This window comes from Euleptes europaea, chromosome 1 (assembly GCF_029931775.1).
Source record: "Euleptes europaea isolate rEulEur1 chromosome 1, rEulEur1.hap1, whole genome shotgun sequence".
Taxonomy (NCBI): domain Eukaryota; kingdom Metazoa; phylum Chordata; class Lepidosauria; order Squamata; family Sphaerodactylidae; genus Euleptes; species Euleptes europaea.
Genome location: NC_079312.1, coordinates 62,849,663 through 62,872,651, shown reverse-complemented (window position 1 = coordinate 62,872,651; position 22,989 = coordinate 62,849,663). Strand labels below are relative to the sequence as shown.

Sequence of the window (22,989 nt, the reverse complement as noted above, 5' to 3'; positions counted from 1 at the left end):
GGGGTGCCGACGGCCTGCAGGTCACGAGCTACGACGGTCGCCCAACACTCCTTGTTGGCACCTGGATCACAGAGATGATGCTTATGAGGCAGTGGGGAACAGGCAGCGTTGGTGGCCATGGGTTGAGAGGTCTCCAGCGGCAAGCTGCAGTGGGGTTTTTGTTTTGTTTTAAGGTGCTGTTTTAACGATATAATGATAAAATGCTACAATATTTATACATTAAACATTATATCATTAAAACAGCACCGTAAAACAAAGAGAAAAAATCACTGCAGCTCGCCACTGGAGACTTTTCGCCCTTTGGCCGCTGCTGCCTGTTCCCCACCACTGCCTCACTAGCCAGCAACCTGCCCATACGTCAACATTTCCCCACCAGCCCTTCAGCAGGATTCTTTCATTTGATCATTTCCGTTCCCAATGATGTTAACAAGCTGCTAAAACTAACCAGAGAGGATGCCTATTGGAGGGGGTGGGGGGGAAGCTGGCTCACTTCCTGAGATCTTTACACTCCTTACAAAACTGGCTTCTCTGGGAGGGTTTGGATGAGGGCGGGAGAAGCGACAATGGGCAGGGGAAAAGAAAACCCAAAGCTGAGACTATTCACACAAATTGATTAGCTTCACTATGGGATAGAGGACAAATTTAAATTTGTGATAAAAGAGGTTTCTGAAACTGTGGGGCAAGTGTGAGGCGGCCACGGGGTGACCCCTGAAGGACTGAAAAATCATGAATAACTCGAAAGAAGACCCGGGGCAGTTCCGTGGGGATCGTGTGGCTAATAACCAAGCATAAATGGCCTATGGTATCCCTCCCCAAACTCAGCCTTCCCCAAGCTCTGCTTCCCCAAATCTTCAGGAATTTCCCAACCCAGAGTTGGCAACTGTAACTGCTATATGACCATGATCCATGTGGATAAAGCGTATTATGTGGCTCTTTCACAGGGACAATTCCATCCATACAAGCTATGTGATTGGTCCCTGCGACAAAGTCAGAATAGTCACATACAATCCCCAGCCACATCAAAGAAAAGCAGTCCCATGTGGCTGCATCTGAAGGGCACTTGTATCACCACCACTGCACTCCTGACTTTCCAAAATAGTTTAGTTTGATTCCTCACAAGCCATATCAGAACTCTACACTAAAATCTTATGAAGAATTTCCACTTTAATTCCTTGACTAAATGGAGTCTGTGAAATCACTGATATTTCCTGTATTCAAGTACAGAGGAAGCCATATGCTTCACTGTACTGGGGCCAATGTCCAGAACATTGTGAAGAGGAAGGGGGATCTGCTTTTTAAAAATAAAAGTCTGTTTTTCTCAAATAAATGTTCTTTGTTGTTTTGCCGTCAAGCCGCAGCCTACTTATGGCGACCTGGTAGGGTTTTCAAGGCAAGCGACTAATAGAAGCGATTTGCCATTGCCTGGCTCTGTGTATCAATGCTGGTATTCCTTGGTGGTCTCCCATTCAAATACTGACCAGGGTCAAACATGCTTAGGTTCTGAGATCTGATAAGATTGAGCTAGCCTGGGATATTTAGCTAAGGGCTAGAAGTTCTTTTTAGCCTTTATATTATATTTTTACCAGTCTGTCTCCAACTAATATGTCATTGTTTTACAAACACAAAACAAACACATAAATGGTGGCAAAGAACCAACCACGCTCCCATAGGCATCTTGCTAATAGTAATAGATAAGACCATCTTTAGAGGTTCTGCTTTGTCTTCAGAGGTGAGGTAGGTGGCTACCACAGGTCGGGCTTTTTCTTTACAGAATTTCTTCTCTACTTTCCTTTGTCTGGTACACAATATTAGTAGTTTAAGCTTCTGGCTGAAGTTGTTTTATTGAACCAGAATTTTTGCAATATAGAATTTTGTTGATAAATGCATATTCTTCAACAGGAAAGATTTTGGCAGGAAATTATGCAAAATACAAACAAATGGCTTCTGTGAAATTTAGAAGGTGCATATTAATGCTCATATTTGTGAATTTTAATGTTTTATTTCACACACAAAACACAAAAATGATCAGAACTGAAAACAACAATATAAAGACTTCTATCAGCCAAGAACAATATTTGGCAAGTCAAGAGCTGCAGCATCAGCCTCAAATTCAGTATATCCAGAACCTGTCTGATGTAGGGTTGCTAGCTCGAGGCTGGCAAGTGGTGGGAGAATTAGCATGGGGGGCACCTTGTTGGTTTGACCCAGAAGTGATGTCAGGGTGTTGGATGCCAGTCTGGCATTCACCCCAAAACTCTATTCTTTAACCAATAATCCCATCCCCATCCCCAATTGCTCCCATCATTTCCCCTTGCACACCCAGCTGAACTCTGGCAGGCAGAGCCAGTAGGGGGTGGGAGTTGATGCTTGTAGAATACTTGTGTGCAGTTGGAGGCAGTGCCCATGTTGCCGTATATTGTTTGCTGCTATAAGCTTGTTGGCCTGCTTTAAAAATACAGTTTTTAAAAATTAACCATAAAATAGTCACAGGAATGTTTCTCATCTAATCGTTTTTGCTCCTACTGTCATAAATTTAATAGGCCAACTTCTTCCCTTGCATGAGTCACTTCATCCTATAAGACTTTTCTGTCTTCATTCATGGATTTCTGAAAATTAGCACTCTTATGAACTTTAAAAACTAATAATCCAGCTCTAAGATGTCCGTGCAGCAGATAAATTAAGAGGGCAAAGACGCATAATGTGTAACACAATGATTTAAAGATTTTGCAAGCTATTCATATTTTATTTTGAAACCATTTTTGTGAAACTCCTTAACACACTTTCAGTGCTTACTTCATGTAGTGACAGCTTTGCATATTTTTTTTCCTGAAGATTTGGAAAATACAAAGATAAATGATGACTAATGTGCACCATCTGCCTGGAGAAATAAAGATTTCTTACCGAAAACATAGTTTCTGCTAAGCTGATTTGCTTAGAATAAGGACACATAGCCATACCTCTTCTATGAAAATCAGGTCTTAATGCCTTTTGACAAGTTTTGAAACAACAGTGTAGGCAACTGGGAAAGCAACATTTCCTCTGATGAGGGTCAGAAATATTTCTTATCTTGAACTTACACAAGAACTTTGGAATGCCCCAAACTGCTGATGTCTGTTTTGGGACATCCTACGGAGCAGCTCTGCATGTCTTTATGTCTCTGATACTGATGTGTTACTGACGTGTACTGAGTTTTTGCAGCTTTCTGTCAGCAATACACATTTGGCTGGTGCAGAACTGGATGCCTTTCTCCAGCAATGGATCTTACATCCTTGCTAATAGCAATGGAATGTTGCTCTTTGTGAGTGAAACTTTGGACTGATTTCATATAGCACATTTGTGACTTATCATTTTATCACTCCGTGCTGAATGTGTGAATTACACTAAATGAAAAGCATTAAGCTAGAGATGTTAGATGATATGGAAGCCTTTGGCCCTAGTCTTAACATGCCCTCATGTTTTCCCCAGTGACCCTCCCCAACTTCATCCTCTTATTGGCAGAGGAAATGGAGAGAAAAAGAAGAATTATATTTAATGTGTAATATGGGAGGGGAAGGCTGCTTCCTGGAAGAATGTCTCCTTTGAGTGTGTGCTCAACCAATGTGATACTCTTGCTTAGCCCATAAGCCAATCAAACTGCTCATCCCCACATTAAAATGGAAGGAGCAATGTATTAATTTGTATCGCAGTAAGCTTCCTCAAGCCAAAAGCACAATTGTTTGAATATATCCAAGACTGTCTGAGGCTCAAAATAAATGTGGTGTGGGTTTCATGGATCTTTCATGAGTGTTTTTCTTAACTTTCATATTTTGTTGTTGTTGTCAATTCTCAGCTGACTTATGGCAACCCTGTAGGGTTTCCAAGGCAAGAGATGTTCAGAGGTGGTTCGCCCTTGCCTGCCGCTTCATAGCGTCCCTAGTATTCCTTGGTGGTCTCCCATCCAGATATTAACCTGGACCAACCCTGCTTAACTTCCAATATCTGATGAGATTGGGCTAGCCTGGGCTATCCGGGTCAGGGCAAAACTTTCATATAGGGATGCAATCCAATTTCTTATCCTCCTATTAAACTAAAAATGACAACATGGAAGATAAATAGATTAGGTTAAGGAACATCCACTACTGACTGGAAGAGTGGGAGGTTTTTGGGACATTGCGTTCTGTACCAATTTATGGCCAATTTGGATGTGCTTAATTGAGGTGGTACATTCCTTACATTGTACAGTCCATCACAGGCTCTGTACCATATCATGTTTCACAGAAAGAGACATTTGAAACATTCTAAAGGAGATAATAGAAGGTTTTAGACCCCCCCCCCATCACCACCCTTCAGGGTCTTTGTTTTTCCATTCTTAGAGCTATGCGGTTAACAGTTGCTTGTAGATCAATAGGCTGGAATGAAAATAAAAAGTTAGCAATAATAGTTTAATCCTATACAGAGTTACTCCAGTCTAAATCTATTGAATTTAATGTGTTTTGCTTGGCCTAACTCTACATAGGATGGCACTGTTAATATCCTAAAGAATGTTGGTAATTTACTGTGCAATTCTAAGAGTATTTTCTTCAGAGTAAGCCCCATTGAATTAGACCTCAGTAGGATTCTGAGTAGTCCTACTTGCTCTGTTATGCAAATGTGTTGTTTCATTATAGTAAATGAATTAACCATTTACTTAACATTCATTCAAGTAGATGTGTATGGGTTTGTAGTTCTCAGGCCTGAATTTAGTCATCTGACCAGGAAGTAAATGTTATAAACTTTAAATGAATATTATTGGATAATTTTATTATTGGTTGTTAGGTGCCTTTTGTGAGACACTCTGTAAATGGTTTTAATAAATCAAAAGGAAATTCTGTAACACTGCTTTTTGATTGTTTGTTCTCTTCTATTACAGGAAAAAGTAGAATATGCCTTCCTGATAATTTTTACAATTGAAACATTTTTGAAGATTATAGCATATGGATTATTATTACATCCCAATGCGTATGTTAGAAATGGATGGAATTTACTGGATTTTGTAATAGTAATTGTAGGGTAAGTATGATTTTTTTTTTTTAAGAATCTGGAAAATTTGTTCCTATATTATATGCACATTAGTTAACTGGAGAAGAGGTCTATATTCCTTTTTAAAGTTGCTAATCTTCAGTGTTCTTGCCTATGCAGTCCTTTGACGTCTCACAGAGATGTGCTTTTTTCCTTCTATCTCTGAAAGGGATGGACCTAGAGACTTAAAAAAATGAAACCACTCATCTTCAGGGGAGAGGAGAGGAGAGGGAGTGGTTTGACAATGATGACAGTCCAGTCTTCAGTTTGCTAGAGGGGGGTGGGAGTAAACGGGACAAAGGAAACCAAAACAAATATTTCACATGAGGAAGACGACTCAGAAGTAGGCTTCCAGAAAAAGATTAGGCTAAAAGGACTCTCAAAAGAACTGGGGGGAAAACCTCTAGCGAAAACCTTTAAAAATGCAAGACTTTAAAAAAGTTTTTAATTTTTTGCTAAATAAAGGATGATAGTATCTCTTTTATTTTGTTCACCAGGTTGTTTAGTGTAATTTTGGAACAATTAACCAAAGAAGCAGAAGGGGGTACCCATTCGGGTGGTAAATCAGGTGGCTTTGATGTAAAAGCCCTAAGAGCCTTTCGTGTGTTGCGACCTCTACGGCTTGTATCAGGAGTGCCCAGTAAGTCGCTGTTTGTTAAATTATTTTGTTGCATTTACCAAAAAACATTTTATCTCAAACTCAGTACAGCTAATAACAAGATGCAAACTTATGTCATATCTAGCTGCCCTCCATACTGTGTAGCAAAATTTACCTGTGTCCTGATATCACCATGAGTTACATTTCTCTGCTTTCTGCATCTTTAACTGCTGTTACTTGCAGCCTGTTGAAACACAGAACGTCATGGTATAATGACATGCATAAGTTCTAAGGATGGCTGTGGAAAGAGTTGGGAGGGAATTAGACCCACAGATGAAGTTTTCAGTAGCAGTCACGTGTCCAGTTAGGTCAAATGTGGGGAAATGTTTCTAAGCTCCCACTTTTTTCATGCAGTGGAATTATTCCCTGTCAGGAAATCAAGTCAAGGTAATGACTAGGGCTGTCAAAAAAAAAAAAAAATTCGGTACAGTTCGGATTCGGCCGAATTTGGCCCTTGTGGGTTCGGTACGTGCCGAAGTCCGAACTCCCCCACTTCGGATCCGTTCAATTCGGCGGGAATTCAAAGTTCGGAAACAAGTTCGGCCAAATAAAGCCATTAAAAACACAACCGCGCCTTTCCGTGGCTCTGGGGGGGGCATTTTTGGGCTTAGAGGTCCCAAACTTTTGGCAGAGCTTCAAAGGACGTTTATTGAAAGACTCCCCAAGTTTTGTAAAGATTGGGTCAGGGGGGGCTGATATATGGGCCCTGAAAGGGGTCCCCCCCACCCTTAATGTGCATCTCTCAGCAGAGCTTGCCGCCCACGCACAAAGCTCCCAGCCCCGACAACAGCGGAGAAAATAGCAAAACAACTGCAAACACAACCTTGTTAAACAACACCTTTGCAACACACAACTGAAACCTCCCCCCTCAAACCAGGGAGCGAGAGACTCGAGGGGGAACACACACCCCAGGCAGAACCGACGAAAGCCCCCTTTGGCTTCCCCCCCACCCACAGAAACTGCTCCCTCTCCACACACACACAGACTCTGCTTTCCCCCCCCACACACACACATACACAGGAGAAAAATTATAGATTAAAGCCCCCAAAGGGGTCTTACTGTGGCTGTCTTCTGTTCCATCAAGAGGGGCTGTAATCCAAGATGATTCCAATTAGGCACGGAACGTTTGGCTCTGGAGAGGAGATGCACACACACAGGATCGGCTGCTCCATTCATCCCAATAGGGAAAAGGGGAAAGGGGAAAGCCCATATCTCGGGACCCCCTGACCCAATGTTCACAAAACTTGGGGGGTATCTTAAGAACACTGGTCTGAAACTCCGCTCAAAGTTTGGGATCTGCACCCCCAAAAATGCGCCCCCTGCAGCCATGGAAAGAGAAAAGGGGGGAGGCGATATTTCTGCCCCCACTGAACCCATCTTTACAAAACTTGGGTAGTATCTTAAGAATAATTCACTGAAGCTATGCTAAAGGTTTGGGGGCTATATCCCCCAAAAAGCGCCCCCTGCAGCCACATAAATGGAAAAAGGGGGGAGGGAAAAGGGGGAGAGCCCATATCTCGAGACCCCCTGACCCAATGTTTACAAAACTTGGGGGGTATCTTAAGAACACTGGTCTGAAACTCCGCTCAAAGTTTGGGATCTGTACCCCCAAAAATGCGCCCCCTGCAGCCATGGAAAGAAAAAGGGGGGAGCCCATATCTCGGGACCCCCTGACCCAATGTTCACAAAACTTGGGGGGTATCTTAAGAACACTGGTCTGAAACTCTGCTCAAAGTTTGGGATCTGCACCCCCAAAAATGCGCCCCCTGCAGCCATGGAAAGAGAAAAGGGGGGGAGGCGATATTTCTGCCCCCACTGAACCCCATCTTTACAAAACTTGGGTAGTATCTTAAGAATAATTCACTGAAGCTATGCTAAAAGTTTGGGGGCTATATCCCCAAAAAAGCGCCCCCTGCAGCCACATAAATGGAAAAAGAGGGGAGGGAAAAGGGGGAGAGCCCATATCTCGAGACCCCCTGACCCAATGTTTACAAAACTTGGGGGGTATCTTAAGAACACTGGTCTGAAACTCCGCTCAAAGTTTGGGATCTGTACCCCCAAAAATGCGCCCCCTGCAGCCATGGAAAGAAAAAGGGGGGAGCCCATATCTCGGTACCCCCTGACCCAATGTTTACAAAACTTGGGGGGTACCTTAAGAAGCTTCATCTGAAGTTCCAGTGAAAGTTTTGTGTCTGTACCCCCAAAAATGCGCCCCTGCAGCCATGGAAAGAAAAAGGGGGGGAGCCCATATCTCGGTACCCCCTGACCCAATGTTTACAAAACTTGGGGGGTACCTTAAGAAGCTTCATCTGAAGTTCCAGTGAAAGTTTTGTGTCTGTACCCCCAAAAATGCGCCCCCTGCAGCCACAGAAAGGAGCGAATGTGCACAAGCACCCCACACACACACACGAGGATTTCGCTCTCTCTCTCTCTCTCCCTGGCCGGGCCGCACATCAGCTGATTCCTCCAGTACTCAATCCTGACTGATTGGGCAGAAGAAGACCCAGCTTGGCCACCGATTGGCCGGGGGAGGAGAATGCTGCTTACTGACGGTTATGCTGCTTACTGACGGCCGAATTTGCCGAATTTATTCGCGAACTCCCGAACTCGCTGAATTCGCCCCCCCCCCGGTTGCCCGCCAGTTTTGAGTTCGGATCCGTCCGAACAGAAAAGCACCGAATCGGGAAATTCGGTTGATTTTCAGTTCGGGCCGAACCGAATTGACAGCCCTAGTAATGACCGTAAATCAAACATTGGGTCGGCTTCAGGCCCCCACTTTTCTTACAAGTCCTGACACTCTTCATAATATCACACTTCTAGAGTAGTCATTTTTAAACTGCTCACATTCAGGAAACTACTTCATGTTGTATATTAGATGTCACATCCTATGAAGGGCATTAACTTATACTGTGTAATCCACCTTGAATCTCAGTGAGAAAGGAAGGACTATTAGATCTTGGGAAAAATGAAGCTTTCACCAAAATTTCACCAAAATTAAAAAGTGCATCAAAGAGCTCGATTATAACATACCATACCAAGAAAGGACCTGTCTTTGCTTTTCTGGCTCTATTGATTCATTAGCTCATGCCCTTTTGGAATGCCACTTTTATGAGGAACGTTGATCACGGTTATATCTCTCCCCTTTTAACATATAAATCTAATGCCTCCGTCTCTGACATAATGCCTTTTTTGTTGGGTGACAGGCATCCCAAGGCTACATTGTCAGTGGCAAGATTTATTTCAGTACTTATATCCCTCAAACATTAGATTTAAAATTACGCTGCTCAAGATCAATGGATCAAGGAGCTTCTAAGGATAAAGGAAAGGAAAGGCGGACTATAAATAAAGTTCTTAAATAAATGTGTGAAAGAACCTTGTGAATCTAGAATAGAAATGGCAAAGCCAGGCTCAGGGCACCTTACATCATAGATTTAATGCATAAACAAAATTTTAAAAACATTTTAAAACAACACTGGAATTAATAACTTTATAACTATAAATGGCGCCATATTGATTTTTTCCCTACAAGGAGAGATGTTATAATTGCGGCTATCACTCAACCATTCAATCAGTTTGATGGGATACCTCAGGGGGGTAGGAGATTGATGACAAAGGACTAACGCAATGAAAGGGAAACAACATGGGGAAAAGGGAGGGGAAAATAGGAACAATGGTCAGAAAAAGGGAGGGGAAGTGAGGGAAGGGAGGGGGAAGGGAAGCCAATTGCAAGATGGATATCGTCGCTGCCCTCAACCTAGGCTTGCCAATTTCCCGGTGGGGTTGAGCAAAAGCCCACCAATCCACAAGGCTGCTCACCGACCCTCAGCTGGATGATGGGCAAAAGAGGGCCAGATGGAGGGGGAGGAGTGTAATGCGTGCGCACACGACCCACGCAACGTGTATGCTCTAGCAATCTTTATCGAAACTATGGATTGCTAGTATCGCTTCTGGGTAAACCTGAAAGTGACGTTAGCACATCACGTGTGTTGGACGTTCATTGCGCCCCCCCAGCCACACCCCTGAAAAGCTCCCGCTGGTGGAACAGAGGTCTTATTAGACAAAGAGTTCCACCAGGCTGGGGCTAGGGCCAAAAAAGCCTTGGCCCCGGTCGAGGACAGCTGGATACTCTTAGGGCCAGGGTCTGCTAATAGATTATTTCCCGCCGATCATAAGGCTCTCGGGGGGGGTATAGGTTTAGGATTCTGGGATCCATTTTTAGGCACTCAGTGCATGCAGGGTAATGATCAAGCTTGCTGGGCCAGCTGTCATCCTGCATGAAATGATCCATCAATGAACTATGGATGTACTTTTTTCATTTCATTTTCTTAAGCTTAATTTGTTTTCATTTTATTCCTTATCACACCCATTCCTTTGCACTATTATATTTGCAATGGGAAACACATTTTTAAAACATTTTGTTTTTGCATTATTGTACGACTGTACCACTGTAGAATTGTGAAACAACAAAAAATAGGATTGCACTGTATAGGTAATAAAGTCAGTCCTGTAGCTGTATAATCAAAGATGCATTGGAACAACGATACGTTTGACTCTGGTGATTTTTTACTGTAAACTCCACTGTACGTTTTCCCTTTTAATGCCAATAAAGGCTTTCGTATTCAACTGTGGTGATTGGCAAGTTTCTATGTCAGTTACATAATATCCTCTTTCCTAATTCTCCCTACCTCTGCCCTCTCCTTAGGTTCTCTCACTAGTCTGCCAGACATTAGTAATGCATTTCATTCAGTTACAGTTCCTTTCTACTTCATTACTATAACAATAAAAATGAATGGCAATTTTTTGATACCTTTTCTTGTTCATTTGGAAAGTGATGCATACCCCTTTAGCTATGTAGAGAAAAATGGTGATGTTCTAATACAAGAGCTGCTGAAAAACAGCCCCTAGGAAAAGAGTGTGAACACTGCTGTTCTAGAGAAGGAAAACTGGACTGCTAGAACTGGGAAGAATTGCTAAAAAGAGCAATGCAACAGAATAACAAGTGGATTTGTATATAATCCTTTGTTTTCAGTCATCGCTGTCATTTGCGGGTGGTTTGGATTGAGTGGAACCTCTCTCTCATCTCTTGTGTTTAACATTTGATCCAGAAGCAAGGTCATAATGCTGTGTTTATTAGACCATAATCTGTTGCCATGGAAAGGATGGTAATTGGTACAGATTTAGCAAAATTACTTCAATGGAGGATAAAGCAACTGTGGGAAATATGCCATGAGTGGGGAGTCAGCTTTTTGATCAAATACAAAACTCACTGCCAGCATACCAATACCTTTAATTTTGTGTGAACACTTTTATCTATCGTGTTTGGCTTTTTTAAAAACAGTGGCCAGCAACTGTTAAAAAGCAACAGCATAGCCCACCAAAAGGACCTTCCCAAACCAGCTGAGGCTCTCAGATCAATTTGCTCGTGTACTCTGCACACAAACTCTTCCGTGTAGTTTTTGCAGTCCTTTTAGATCAGGGACACACCACTCCTAGACCCTGGTTAAGTTGTAGTCAGGTCTGAAATATATTGCAAGATTGAGAGGGTTGCAAATTCCTGTGCTAGGTTCTTATATGTGCTGAGTGACATTTTCCCAAAATGATTCACTATCATATAAAACCAGGTGAATTTTTGTTAGATATATGAAATGGAATGCTAGGCCTTGAGCATTTTCTAAAGGTGTTTGTTTTTTATGGTAATGGCCTTGATTGTACTTGTTTATTAGCCTATTCTGATTATGTATGTCTGCAAAACAGTATCACTGCCTTTGTTCCTGCTTTTTGTTTTTTACAGGTTTACAGGTTGTCCTGAACTCCATTATAAAAGCCATGGTTCCCTTGCTCCATATTGCCCTTTTGGTATTATTTGTAATCATAATCTATGCTATTATAGGATTGGAACTTTTTATTGGAAAAATGCACAAATCATGTTTCTTTGATGATACAGGTGGGTAAAGAAACTGTTGCTCATAACAAGAACCAAGTTATTGCACCTTAAATAGAGGGTTGTAAAGTATAAACTCTGAAATAGTGAATATGTTATAAATCGTGGTTTTCATGTTGATGATGAGTATTCAGAATTAGAAAAATCAGGACTCATTTATACATTGTACATTCCATAGAAGCATAGAAAACTCACCAATTGTGGTTTGCTGAGATGTGAAAAGTATGAAGAAGTTTGAAAATCATGAATGTCATGATGAGGGCCATAAGCTCCAGGATTCTCTACACTATATCATATTTTATCATGCCATTTTTTCCAGGTAGCTCCCCTCCTCCAATTTACCTTACAATAGTCTTGAGAGGTAGGATGGGCTGTGAGTGGGTATGCAGTTCTAAGCAGAGTCACACAGTTCTAAGTCCTATGAACCCAGTGGGTTTAGGACTCTGCTTAGAACTACACTGTGCGTGGTCCAGAGACATCTTGTGAGCTTCATGACTGATGAACTGAACCCAAGTCTCCAACATACAACAGTACAGTACATCTCTCTGTTTCACATGTCACAACAGAAGTTGGAAAAGTAGAAGTGTGTATTGTTTTGAGTTCCCCTTTCCCTGATTCATTTTAATGTGTAAATCTGCCTTCAGTATCATCCTCAGATCTCAGAAATACCAGGAAGCTGCCTCTTATTAGATTGTTCCTATGTTAAAATCACTGACAACAGATCTCAGAATCTGTAGTTAGCCGACAAGGAAGTAATTTTGTCATAAAACCAATACTGCTTCTGTGGCCAAAGGAATAACACAGTTCTGAGATTACTAGTAGACACTGGAAATCTGAAAACTCTGAACACTAGAAATCTGGCTGCAGCAGATCTAGATGGCAACATTATTTGGGGGATTGTGTGAGGGAGAGTGAGATGTAGAAATCTCAGTAGTCTCTGAGCTCTCTAGTCTCTGTGAGTCTCATAGAATCTCTAGTCTATGAGCTGAGTTTTAGATAGTAAACAATTTTAATACACTCCAGAAAACCCCATCCAATAAAAATTAATTCACAGAAGGGATTTTTTTAATTCCTTCTCCTAGGTTCAGAGGAGTATGGAAAATTGTTTAAGAAAATCTGTGGTCCTGTATAAGAAGTCATGATTTTTGGTCAGAAGTCTGAATAGTGCAAGTTGAAAAGGGAAGCGAGGGTATTTGCAGATCCACTTTAGTATATGTACTTCAGTACAGAAAATTGCAAAGAAGGTGACATGGTCTTTATCAGATCACTTGGTTGCACTTCCTTTTTGGTTTCCTATGAAAGGTGCAAACCATCTCACAATTGTTTTATCTTTCAGTGGTGTCTCTGTTACAATTTCAGACTTCTGTATGATCCCATCTCAAAGTATCTGTGTTTTCTGGGTAGTTCTTCAACTATATTAAGGCATCTAAATATGTGGTTGCACAACTGCAGACATTCAGCATTAATCCAAGGCAATTATTAGGGCAGAAGGAAGCATGGTTGCATGGAAAATGCAAAATGAAAGGATGGTGCTTTTTGTGCACGTTGAACTCCTATTCTACATACCGTATTTCATCTGACTCTGATATTGAGCCAACTGCATTTTGTTAGCTTGTAAAACTATAGAATGAAGCACAGGGGTATCATTCACTGCCTGTTTATTCCTTGTTGTTATTTTTGTTGCTGTTACCTCATGTTAGTATTTTCTCATGTGCTTATGGAAGATCATTGCTTGTGCATAAGAGACCTGAAAATCAATGAGAATTGGATCCAATATGTGGAAAATACCGTTGGTGACAATTTCTGCATTTTCTCCCGCTACCAAAGCAATTGAACTAGCTATATCCACGGATCCATATACAACCAAATTTGCGCATCCCCCCAAAAATGTATATGGCTACTAAAAGGCTGTGGCTGCTTATATGCAAGGGAAAATGCCCCTGTAACCTCAGTGTCTTTCTAGACCAAGGTTTCAATATTAGTTTGTTTCAACATGTTGTCGCGCTGCGCCTTGGGCGTGGCCGTCACGAGGGTCTCTGGCCTGGAGGACGCTGAGGCTGAGACACTCTCTTCCGCCTCAGACCAATCCGAGGGGGAGTCAGAGCTCGACTCTCCCTCGGTCGTCGCCAGGTTGCCACAGGACACACCTTATAGCAGCACTGTATCCTCCCCAGCAGGCAGACTTCTCTGGCCTTATATGCTCTCCAGGCCAGAGAAGTCCCTCCCCAGCTCCGCCCCTAGCCCTCCCCCCGGAAGTCCATATAAGGGCTGGGAGGGTCTACCTCCCAGCCAGGGGAAGTTAATTGCAGGCTCTGCCCCCTCCCCGCCCGGGCCCGGCCGCCGGCCAGCTGGGTCGCGGGGAGGCCGGCTATTGCCGCGGCCCTCCCCAGGCCTCTCCCCGGCCCCCCTCTTCCTGCCGCCGGCCCTGCCGGCTGGCGGTCCTCGTCGGTCTCGGCCCTGCTGAGGCGGAGACGGCTGGAGGCTCCTCCAGCTGGGGCGCGTGCGCTGGCGTCCTGGCGGGGCCCGGGTCCCTCGGCGGCTCCGGGGCTGGCGCGGCGGTGGCTCGCGGCTTCGGCGGCGGCTCGGGTTGGGCCGCTCGGTCAGCGGCCGGCTGCTCCTGAGGAGGCTGCCGGCGGGCTTGCCCTCCTCCCGCCGGTCCGGAGGGCAGCTGCGGGGAGAGGGAGCCTGGGTGATGCTGCCCTCCGGAGCTGCCGGGTGAGTGTGGGGGCTGCCCCTCGGCCCGGGAAGGGGGTTGGGGGGCCCCTCCCGGGACACATGTAGTATTTTTTTAGATTGTTATCATCTTTGGAAAGTCTTCTTTTTCAAGCAAATAATTGATGATTTCATTTTTATGTTTTTGATCCATTTCTAGATATATTAGCTGAAGATGATCCTGCACCTTGTGCATTCTCAGGGAGTGGACGTCAGTGTATGAATAGCACTGAATGTAAGAGTGGCTGGGTTGGACCCAATGGAGGCATAACCAACTTTGACAATTTTGCCTTTGCAATGTTAACTGTGTTCCAGTGTATAACCATGGAAGGTTGGACTGATGTGCTGTATTGGGTAAGGACCTGATCATACTTACTGTTCATTTATCTGGAAACAAGTTTCCACCTATCAAGGAAAACTGCTGTATCCTGAAGGATTCTGCCAGTAAGAAATCTTTACGAGCCAGCCAAGTGAAGGAACACACCTGCAGATATCATCCATTTGCAGAATTTTATTGGATTCCTTGGGTTAAAATGTCTGGTATTCACTGTATTTTTATTGTAAAGCACCACTTGGGTAAATTGAAACCTATTTTCTATTATTTCAAGTAGCCTAGATGCAGATGTCTGGTTTGTAAAGGCGGTTTCTGGTTTTTTTAAAAAAAGCTCTAATTTTGCATCTTTTGCAATTAGATGTCAGCTTGGAGTCTTTGGAGACTGCAGATTATATAGCAAACATGTTATATACCACAAGGGGGTGATTAAGATATTTCCCATCTTAATTTTCTTACAAGCAGACCATAAATCATCTCCCTACAGTTAACAATGAAAAGATCACTGCTGTTGATGCAGTGCCAAAACAACCTTATCTTGTTACAAGAGTGCTAATGGTGTTAATTTAAATTGTACCTACAGATTTTTATACAGGCTGATTGATGTAACTTCACATACATATTCATACTATGCATGCCAAGACTAACCATTCAAATGTATGCAATCCTAAGCATGTTAACCTGTAAGTCCTATTGAATCACTGAGAGTTACTTCTAAGTAAACATGGGTAAAATGGGCAGCCCATTCCTCAGAGGCTTCCTGGCTGCAAAAGTAGTAAATTAAAAAAGGAAATAGAAAATCCCCCATTTCGTTTAGTGAGGCTAAGCTACTTATTTTGGTGGCGTAGCCACATCACAGTGCGAAAGGGATGAAAGGAGTCTGGAAGCTGACTAATGTCAGCTCTGCTCCTGGGAATGCCCTGGGAAGCCCCCCCCCTTCTGGTGCGGGATTTCCCTTCCAGGATTCCCCTGCCGGTTTGGCAGCGGAGGCTGGTGTGGCTTCCCGTGCCGGCTTGTTTGCCCCTGCACTGGTTTCTGTGCCACTTTGTGCTGTGTTAAAGTGGCACAGATGCCGGTGCAGGGTCACGCCAGCTTCTATGGAGCTTCAGCCCCCCCCCATTAGCATTGCAGCCATAGTTCATCAGATTTGGCAAACCAGGGTTAGCTGTTATATGAGCAAGCCTTAGCATCCTTGTCTTCATTACTCTGTCTCCCCTCTCAACTTGGATATGACTAGAAAACAAGACATTTCCACTTTTCTGACACATCACAGTTTTCCTTAACATCCGAATAATCAAGCTGTGAGGTATACTTTCCCTGTAAACCAGCATTACAAGCCATGATTTAATTATGGATGTAGGTGGACGAAGGAGTATGACAACAGCATACTGGCCCCAGGATGCCCCAGACTTTTTATTTCATACATAAGAACATAAGAAAGGCCCTGCTGGATCAGACCAAGGCCCATCAAGTCCAGCAGTCTGTTCACACAGTGGCCAACTGAGTGCCTCTAGGAAGCCCACAAACAAGACGACTGCAGCAGCACCATCCTGCCTGTGTTCCACAGCACCTAATATAATAGGCGTGCTCCTCTGATACTAGAGAGAATAGGTATGCAGCATGACTAGTATACATTTTAACTAATAGCCATGAATATCCCTTTCACACGGTGCAATCTAAGCATGTATATTCAGAAGTAAACCCCATTGAGTTCAATTTGACTTACTATCTAGTAAGTGTACTTAGGATTGCTGCCATAGTGACACAAATTATACTTTGCAGTTATGTCTAAACCTAGCCAAAGAGTTTTGAACCTCAATACCCAAAGTATTGCAAAATAGTTGCATTATGAGCTTCATTCAGACCAAAATGTTATTTGGTTTTCATAGTACCTAACCAGGTAAAAAGAAATCTGTGGCAGAGTTTTACAAAATATTAAAATATTTACAAAATATTAAATCTGGGACTACTGGTTGACTATTTTATTCCCTTGAAGGATATATATTTAAACCAAAAGAAAAGTTTTTTGTGTTAGTATACGCTGTAACTAGTAGTATTTGTGATTTAGAGGTATCATAATAAAATAGTAGACGTAAATGAAATGCCCTAATAAAATATATATTTTTAACATTTTTTCTAATAAAAACATACTTAGCATGATGTCAGATATCTGGATGAGATACTTTATCCTCATGTGCAGAGACCTGTTTTTAAAGATGGAGCTTTATATTGTGTACCAGTTCAGCTATCACTGTCAATAGCAACTGCTCTTACAAGTAATAGCTACTGTGATACAGGGAGGATTGCTTCTGTAACCAAAGGCAATCACCTACTGAAGGTGACAGAAGAACAGCACTAATGCTAAGTGTTTATACAATCAGCAGGGATTTAATTAGTAATGCCTTTATTCCCCCAGTAGCATTATCTCCTAAAGTAGTTCTGCCTCCCATGGAAACAGAAAATAACTATTCTGTGAGTGTGTTTATACACCGAGCAGCAAAAAACAATTGACACCAATGCTTTTATTCTTTGACTGCTGCTTTTTAATTTCAGTGTAATGCTCACCGTGACAGATGGGCTGTGTTTGATTTTGAAGAAGGCAGCTTTTATTGTTATACACTCCCCTCTTCTCCAGATGAGAACTTCCAGAGGCAGTGTTACTTTGCTTGGTTTCCTGTGTAGTACAGAGCGCTGAAGATATATGGCATCTTTGTAACATTTTCTTTATTTGCAAATGCACAGTCAGAACACAGGTAGAGGCAAAGAGCCAGGGCCATAGCTGGGAGAGGGGGGTGAGGAGGGCAGCTCCCCCCGTGGCATGCAGAGAGGGCAGCAGAACTGCCTCTCCTGTAGGCGCCTTTGTGTCGGGTAGGAGAGGCAGTTCTGCCGCCCTCTGCATGCCACAGGGGTGGCAACTGCCCGCCTCGCCCCCACCCCCAGTTATTGCCCTGCAAAGAGGCACTCCTACAAGGCAACAGGTTCACTTCCAACTTCAGATCCACAGAGAGCTAGAGAGAAAGAAAGTCCCAGACCTAATACTCCAAAGTATTTCACCTTCAGACTGTTCACAGCTCTTTTTTGTTTGTTTCTGTCTCTTCCAGCCTCCAAGCCTGCTGTTTTTCCATATTTGCTAATACAGTGGGGAATGGCTACTCTCTCCCAAATTTTCAGCCACGTTTAAGGCTGAAGTCCTATGAACACTTTCCTGGCAGTAAGCCCCATTGAATAAAATGGGATTTAGGGCCAAAGTAGATGTGACACATTCTTGTGGCTGCCGCCACCACTACTTAAAAGTCATTTTAAAAATGCTGCAGGACCTGATCCTGATCAGGCTCTAAGTGCAGCAGGCTGAGGTGCTCTAGTTTCTCCCCATGCACCTTATCAAGTGCTGAAACTGCCACACATACACACACCACCTTGGTGGGGGGGGACAAGAGGACTGCACTGTAGATCGGATCATGATCAGGCCCTTGCGGCATTTTTAAATGACTTTAAAATGGCTGTGGTGTCCTGGTGGCAGCCATGAGGACGTCACTTCTAATTTGGCTCTTCCAAGTCAACCTGCTTTGGATTGCTCTCTATATCTAGCAGACCATTTCTAAACACTTAGTCCCTCTTTCCTAACAATTAGCTTCCACCTCTACCGGCAGTAAGGAATATCAACATTCCTTTGATTCCCACTGGATTTTAGCTGAGGCAAAACCATTCACAGTAAATAAACAGTAATTTCACAACAATATGATAGGTTTTTACTTAAAAGGTGGCCAGTATATTCCTGCAGCTTTAGAGGCGTTTAATGCAAAAAATAATCCCTCAGGTCTTGTTTAGGGCAAGTGTGTGGATAAGTGGAGTTTCTGAGCATTCTGAGCACTTCTTCAGTTCTTACGGAAGCTGGCTGGAGTGCCTAGCTGTGTTGCAGGAACTGCACTCAGGGTGGAGTTTGTGCAGCGCTCATTTGAATCTAGGGCTTGGGCTGCCGCCTTTAAGCTGAGAATGAAGGTCCTTTTTGCAGCTCCAGATACTCAGGGTGGGCCTTTACACCTCCTAAAAGAAGACAACTTTAGAAGTGACTGGGAAAGATGTGAGGATAATTGGATCAAATTTCTTGGTCTCCCCCTTGCAATATGATAGGAGATCTTGGAAGGAAGGGTCAAAATGCATCTCTGTTGTGAGCTTAGAGATACACTGCTTTCCCTTCTCTTTACAGGGATGCCTGTTGATAGAAGCCAAACCACTCAATATTGGGGGGCTGGATGAGATAGATTTCACCCTTACTACAACGCTGCCCCTAAGTAGTGCTTTACTTTTTGCCACAAGAGTGAATGGACAGTCATTCGCTCATGTATGAGAAAGTAAAAATGTTGAAGGGGAAATGTCTTCCGTCCTTGGGACTAGGGCTGTTGATTCGGTAATAACCAAACCGGAAAAATACCGAATAAATTCAAATTTGGTAAATTTCTGGTTCGGGTTTACCGAGCCCACAAAATCCAGGAGGTTGGCAAAGCCAAATTTGCCATTCCCGAATATCCGGCTTTCCGTGACTCCTGCGGGGGCGTTTTTGCAGATAAAGGTCCCAAATTTTTAAGGTAGCTAGAAGGGACTCTCCTTGCAAGAACCCCCAAGTTTGGTAAAGATTGGGTCAGGGGGTCCAGGGTTATGGGGTCTGGAAGGGGTCATCCCATCCTCCATTCAAATGCATTGGCAGACTCTTTAATGTGATGCTAGCAACGTATCTGAATGGAGAAGCTGGGCTTTAAACGGTGGGTGGGAAAGTTGGCCCAGTGCCTTCATAGAGATACAGTGTGACACACTTGGTCTCTATGGAGGTGTGGGGTGAACTTACCCACCGTTTTAAGCCCAGCTTCTCCATTCAGATACATTGCTAACATCACATTAAAGAGTCTGAACACAGCCACTTTGCCAATGCATTTGAATGGAGGAGGATGGGGCGACCCCTTGCAGACCCCATAACTCCGGACCCCCTGATCCAATCTTTACCGAACTTAAGGGTTCTTGCAAGGAGAGTCCCTTCTAACTACCCCGAAAATGTGGGACCTCTACCTGCAAAAATGCCCCCGCAGGAGCTGCAAAAAGCCGCGAAATGCATTTAATGTGTTTAAATGGCCGAATTATTCGGGAATCCCGAATTTAAAGCCGAATTCCCACCTATACCGGTATAGGGGAATTCGGCATTCAGGTTTTCCCGTACAAAAAAAGGCCATTTAAACCCGAAACCGAATTAAACCGATTTTGTTTTGTTTTCAACAGCCCTACTTGGGACCCAGAGTGAGTTGAGTTTTGCCTATTCCCTTCCATGTCAAACTGTTTTATTTGTTGAACTCAGTGGGAGCCACACAGAATTGTTTGTTTTTCTCTCATAAACCAACATTTAACACAAAGATGTGTGTTGGGGGCATAACTGATGGTGAAGTGAGACTATAAATAAAATCAGAGTGATTTAAATATGAACAGATCTGGAAAAAAGTAGTTAGTTTGGATGTTGTTATGTTTATTTACATTGGTAGATGAAATACATCAGAAAAATTTTAAGGATTTGTGCTACTGTGTCCGTTCTTGCTCTGTTTTTGCCATACCAGCTCAACATATGCATATGTCATATGTATATACTATATGTAGATTACATCTTGTTTAAACTGGTGGGGTTTGAGGAGAAGGGTATACCTGTTGTGTTGACATTTGAAGATTTAAATTAAAATCAGTTCAGAAAAATGTATAAACTGAAGAGTTCTTAAGTAACGTGTTCCTAGTTCTTGAGAATACTTTTCTGGAAGTAAGCCCCATTGAATAGACCTTAGCAGGATTCTGAGAAAACCTCAGAAAAATTTATAAATTCAAGAGTTCTTAAGTAACATGTTCCTAGATCTTAAGAAGACTTTTCTGGAAGTTAGCCCAACTGAGTAGCCCTTAGTATGATTCTGAGAAGACATCCTTAGACTTAGAATGGTATAGGGTTGCCAACTGCCTTGAGAAGAAAGATGCCCTGTCATTTTAATAGGTGGTTAATAAGATGTTATTTACCAGGTGATAGTATTTGCCTCCCTGCCATGAAAAGATTTATGATCAATTTTCACACATTATACCTCTGTTAAATGGACAGTACATTTTCCTCCAAGCCTGCTGGCAATCTTAAAAAGGTGTGAAGATTGTATTGTTATATTGTCGAAGGCTTTCACGGTCAGAGTTCATTGGTTCTTGTACGTTATCTGGGCTGTGTAACCGTGGTCTTGGTATTTTCTTTCCTGACGTTTTGCCCGCAGCTGTGGCAGGCATCTTCAGAGGAGTAACACTGAAGAACAGTGTCTTCAGAGACACTGTGTCTCCAGAGACACTGTCCTTCAGTGTTACTCCTCTGAAGATGCCTGCCACAGCTGCGGGCGAAATGTCAGGAAAGAAAATACCAAGACCATGGTTACACAGCCCAGATAACCTACAAGACCCAATTGTATTGTTAGTTAGCAACATCTTCTGATGTTTAAGAATTCTGAATGATTGTAACATGATAATTTAATGTTGAATTAAAAATTATGGATAGCATTCAGTGTTTTTAAAAGTTAAGTTGGAGTAATAGTTAGTTTAATGTTAATATGAGCACATGAAAACTTGCAGCTTCCATTCCACTGCAAAGTTATTCTGAATGAACTGCATAGAAATGAATGAGAGAGAGTTGAAAGCACTTTAGTAGAGCTGGAGAACATTATGATGGATTATGTTCTTTGCTAATTAAAAGAGATAGTCCTAGATATTCACTCAAATGAAGTAATGGATAAGAAATAAATGTTCAGCCATTTCATTAAAATCTACAGCAGACGAGAGTATAAGAGAGTCTGTGATGAATTACATTCACAGTAACATTCACAACAACGTTCAGAGAAGCAGATAGTATTATCAGAGGGAAAATATAAATATTGAAAAGTTTGTGGCTTAGAAGACGTGTGATGATTAAATGTTAGGGTTTTGAGTGAGCAGTGTATCATGCTGAGCACACTTGGGGAGAAATAATTTTAAACTGCTTTACAAGGAGATAACCATTCCCACAAAACCCAACGTAATTTATTCTGATGTGATGCCTTGTACCTTACGTTTATGAGACTCCTAACAGATGCAGTGTCAGAGAAGAACAGAACTACTTTCTTGTCAGAAATCACATCTTCCCAAATATACACTGTTTCATAAACCCATGAGTTGTAGGTTTTTCAGATCATGAGTTTTTCCGCCATATGATTGTGTGAATCTGGATCATTTGAAAAGCTTTATGGGCTGGTACATTTTGGAAGAACTCAAAAATCTAATTTACCCAAAGTTTAATGGTTTCAGAACCGATTGCAGATGACCCATGTTGCATTAATTCCTATTGTACATTATCTTCTGCCCTGACTTGGATGGCCCAGGCTAGCCTGATCTTGTCAGATATCAGGATCTCAAAGTTGGCCCTGGTTAGTATTTGGTTAGGGTGAGGGTGAGGGTTAGGGTTAGAGTTAGTATTTGGATGGAAGACCACCAAGGAATTCCTATGCAGGGTTGCTATGCAAAGGAAGGCAATGGCAAACCACCTCTGTTAATCTATCCTTGAAAACCCTAGGGGGTTGCCATAAGTTGGCTTCAACTTGACGACACTTTACATGCATACATGCACACATCATCTTCCAAGATTCATTTGAGTGAACTGTATCCCTTAACTTATTCCTTACTAGAGTTGTTGTTATTATTATTAATTATGTTTTTGACTTCTTGGTTTGGATCCTGCATTCCATCAGTGGGTCAGTGATGCTTCTGCAGGACATCCCAGTTCTTTCTTCCCCCCAGCAGAACATTTCCAACCTTGGAAAAGTTTGTTCCCAGTGCCATAGGACCTGTGTGGAGTAATAGCCATGTGGGTTAGAAGTAGGATTGCCAGATGTTAGACTCTTCCCTCTCTAGCTCCACTGGCTTGCCCTCTGCCATCTTGCTGGATGTATCAAGCAGGTCTCCACAGCCTCAGAATGGGGAAGGGGAGGGAGTTGAGCCACCTTATTCCTTCTCCTTTCTCCAGGACAACAGCTCTCGCTACATCACAGCTATGTCCTCTTCTCCTCCTTGGCCTTTTCCAGGAACCTGCCTTTAAAGGTCCAAATTGATAAGGCCACCAATCTCCAGGTGGTGGCTGGAGAGCTCCCACAATAACAACTGATTTCTAGGTGATAGAGATCAGTTCCACTGGAGAAAATGGCCGCTTTGGCCATTGAACTCCATGACATTGAAGTCCTTCCCCTCTCGAAATCTTGCCCTCCTCAGGCTCCACCCCCAAAATCT

At 42.8% G+C, this 22,989-nt stretch overlaps 1 protein-coding gene across 4 annotated transcripts in view; it reads left to right on the top strand.

Annotated features, from left to right (window-relative positions):
• CACNA1D (calcium voltage-gated channel subunit alpha1 D) overlaps window positions 1-22,989 on the top strand; it is a 347,998-nt gene that overhangs the window by 131,493 nt on the left and 193,516 nt on the right. For all 4 annotated transcript variants that reach the window (XM_056865912.1, XM_056865904.1, XM_056865897.1 and 1 more), the window contains exons 4-7: window positions 4,889-5,028; window positions 5,535-5,677; window positions 11,487-11,639; window positions 14,509-14,702. In XM_056865912.1, coding sequence (XP_056721890.1) covers window positions 4,889-5,028; window positions 5,535-5,677; window positions 11,487-11,639; window positions 14,509-14,702 — 630 coding nt within the window. The remainder of the gene's footprint in view (window positions 1-4,888; window positions 5,029-5,534; window positions 5,678-11,486; window positions 11,640-14,508; window positions 14,703-22,989) is intronic.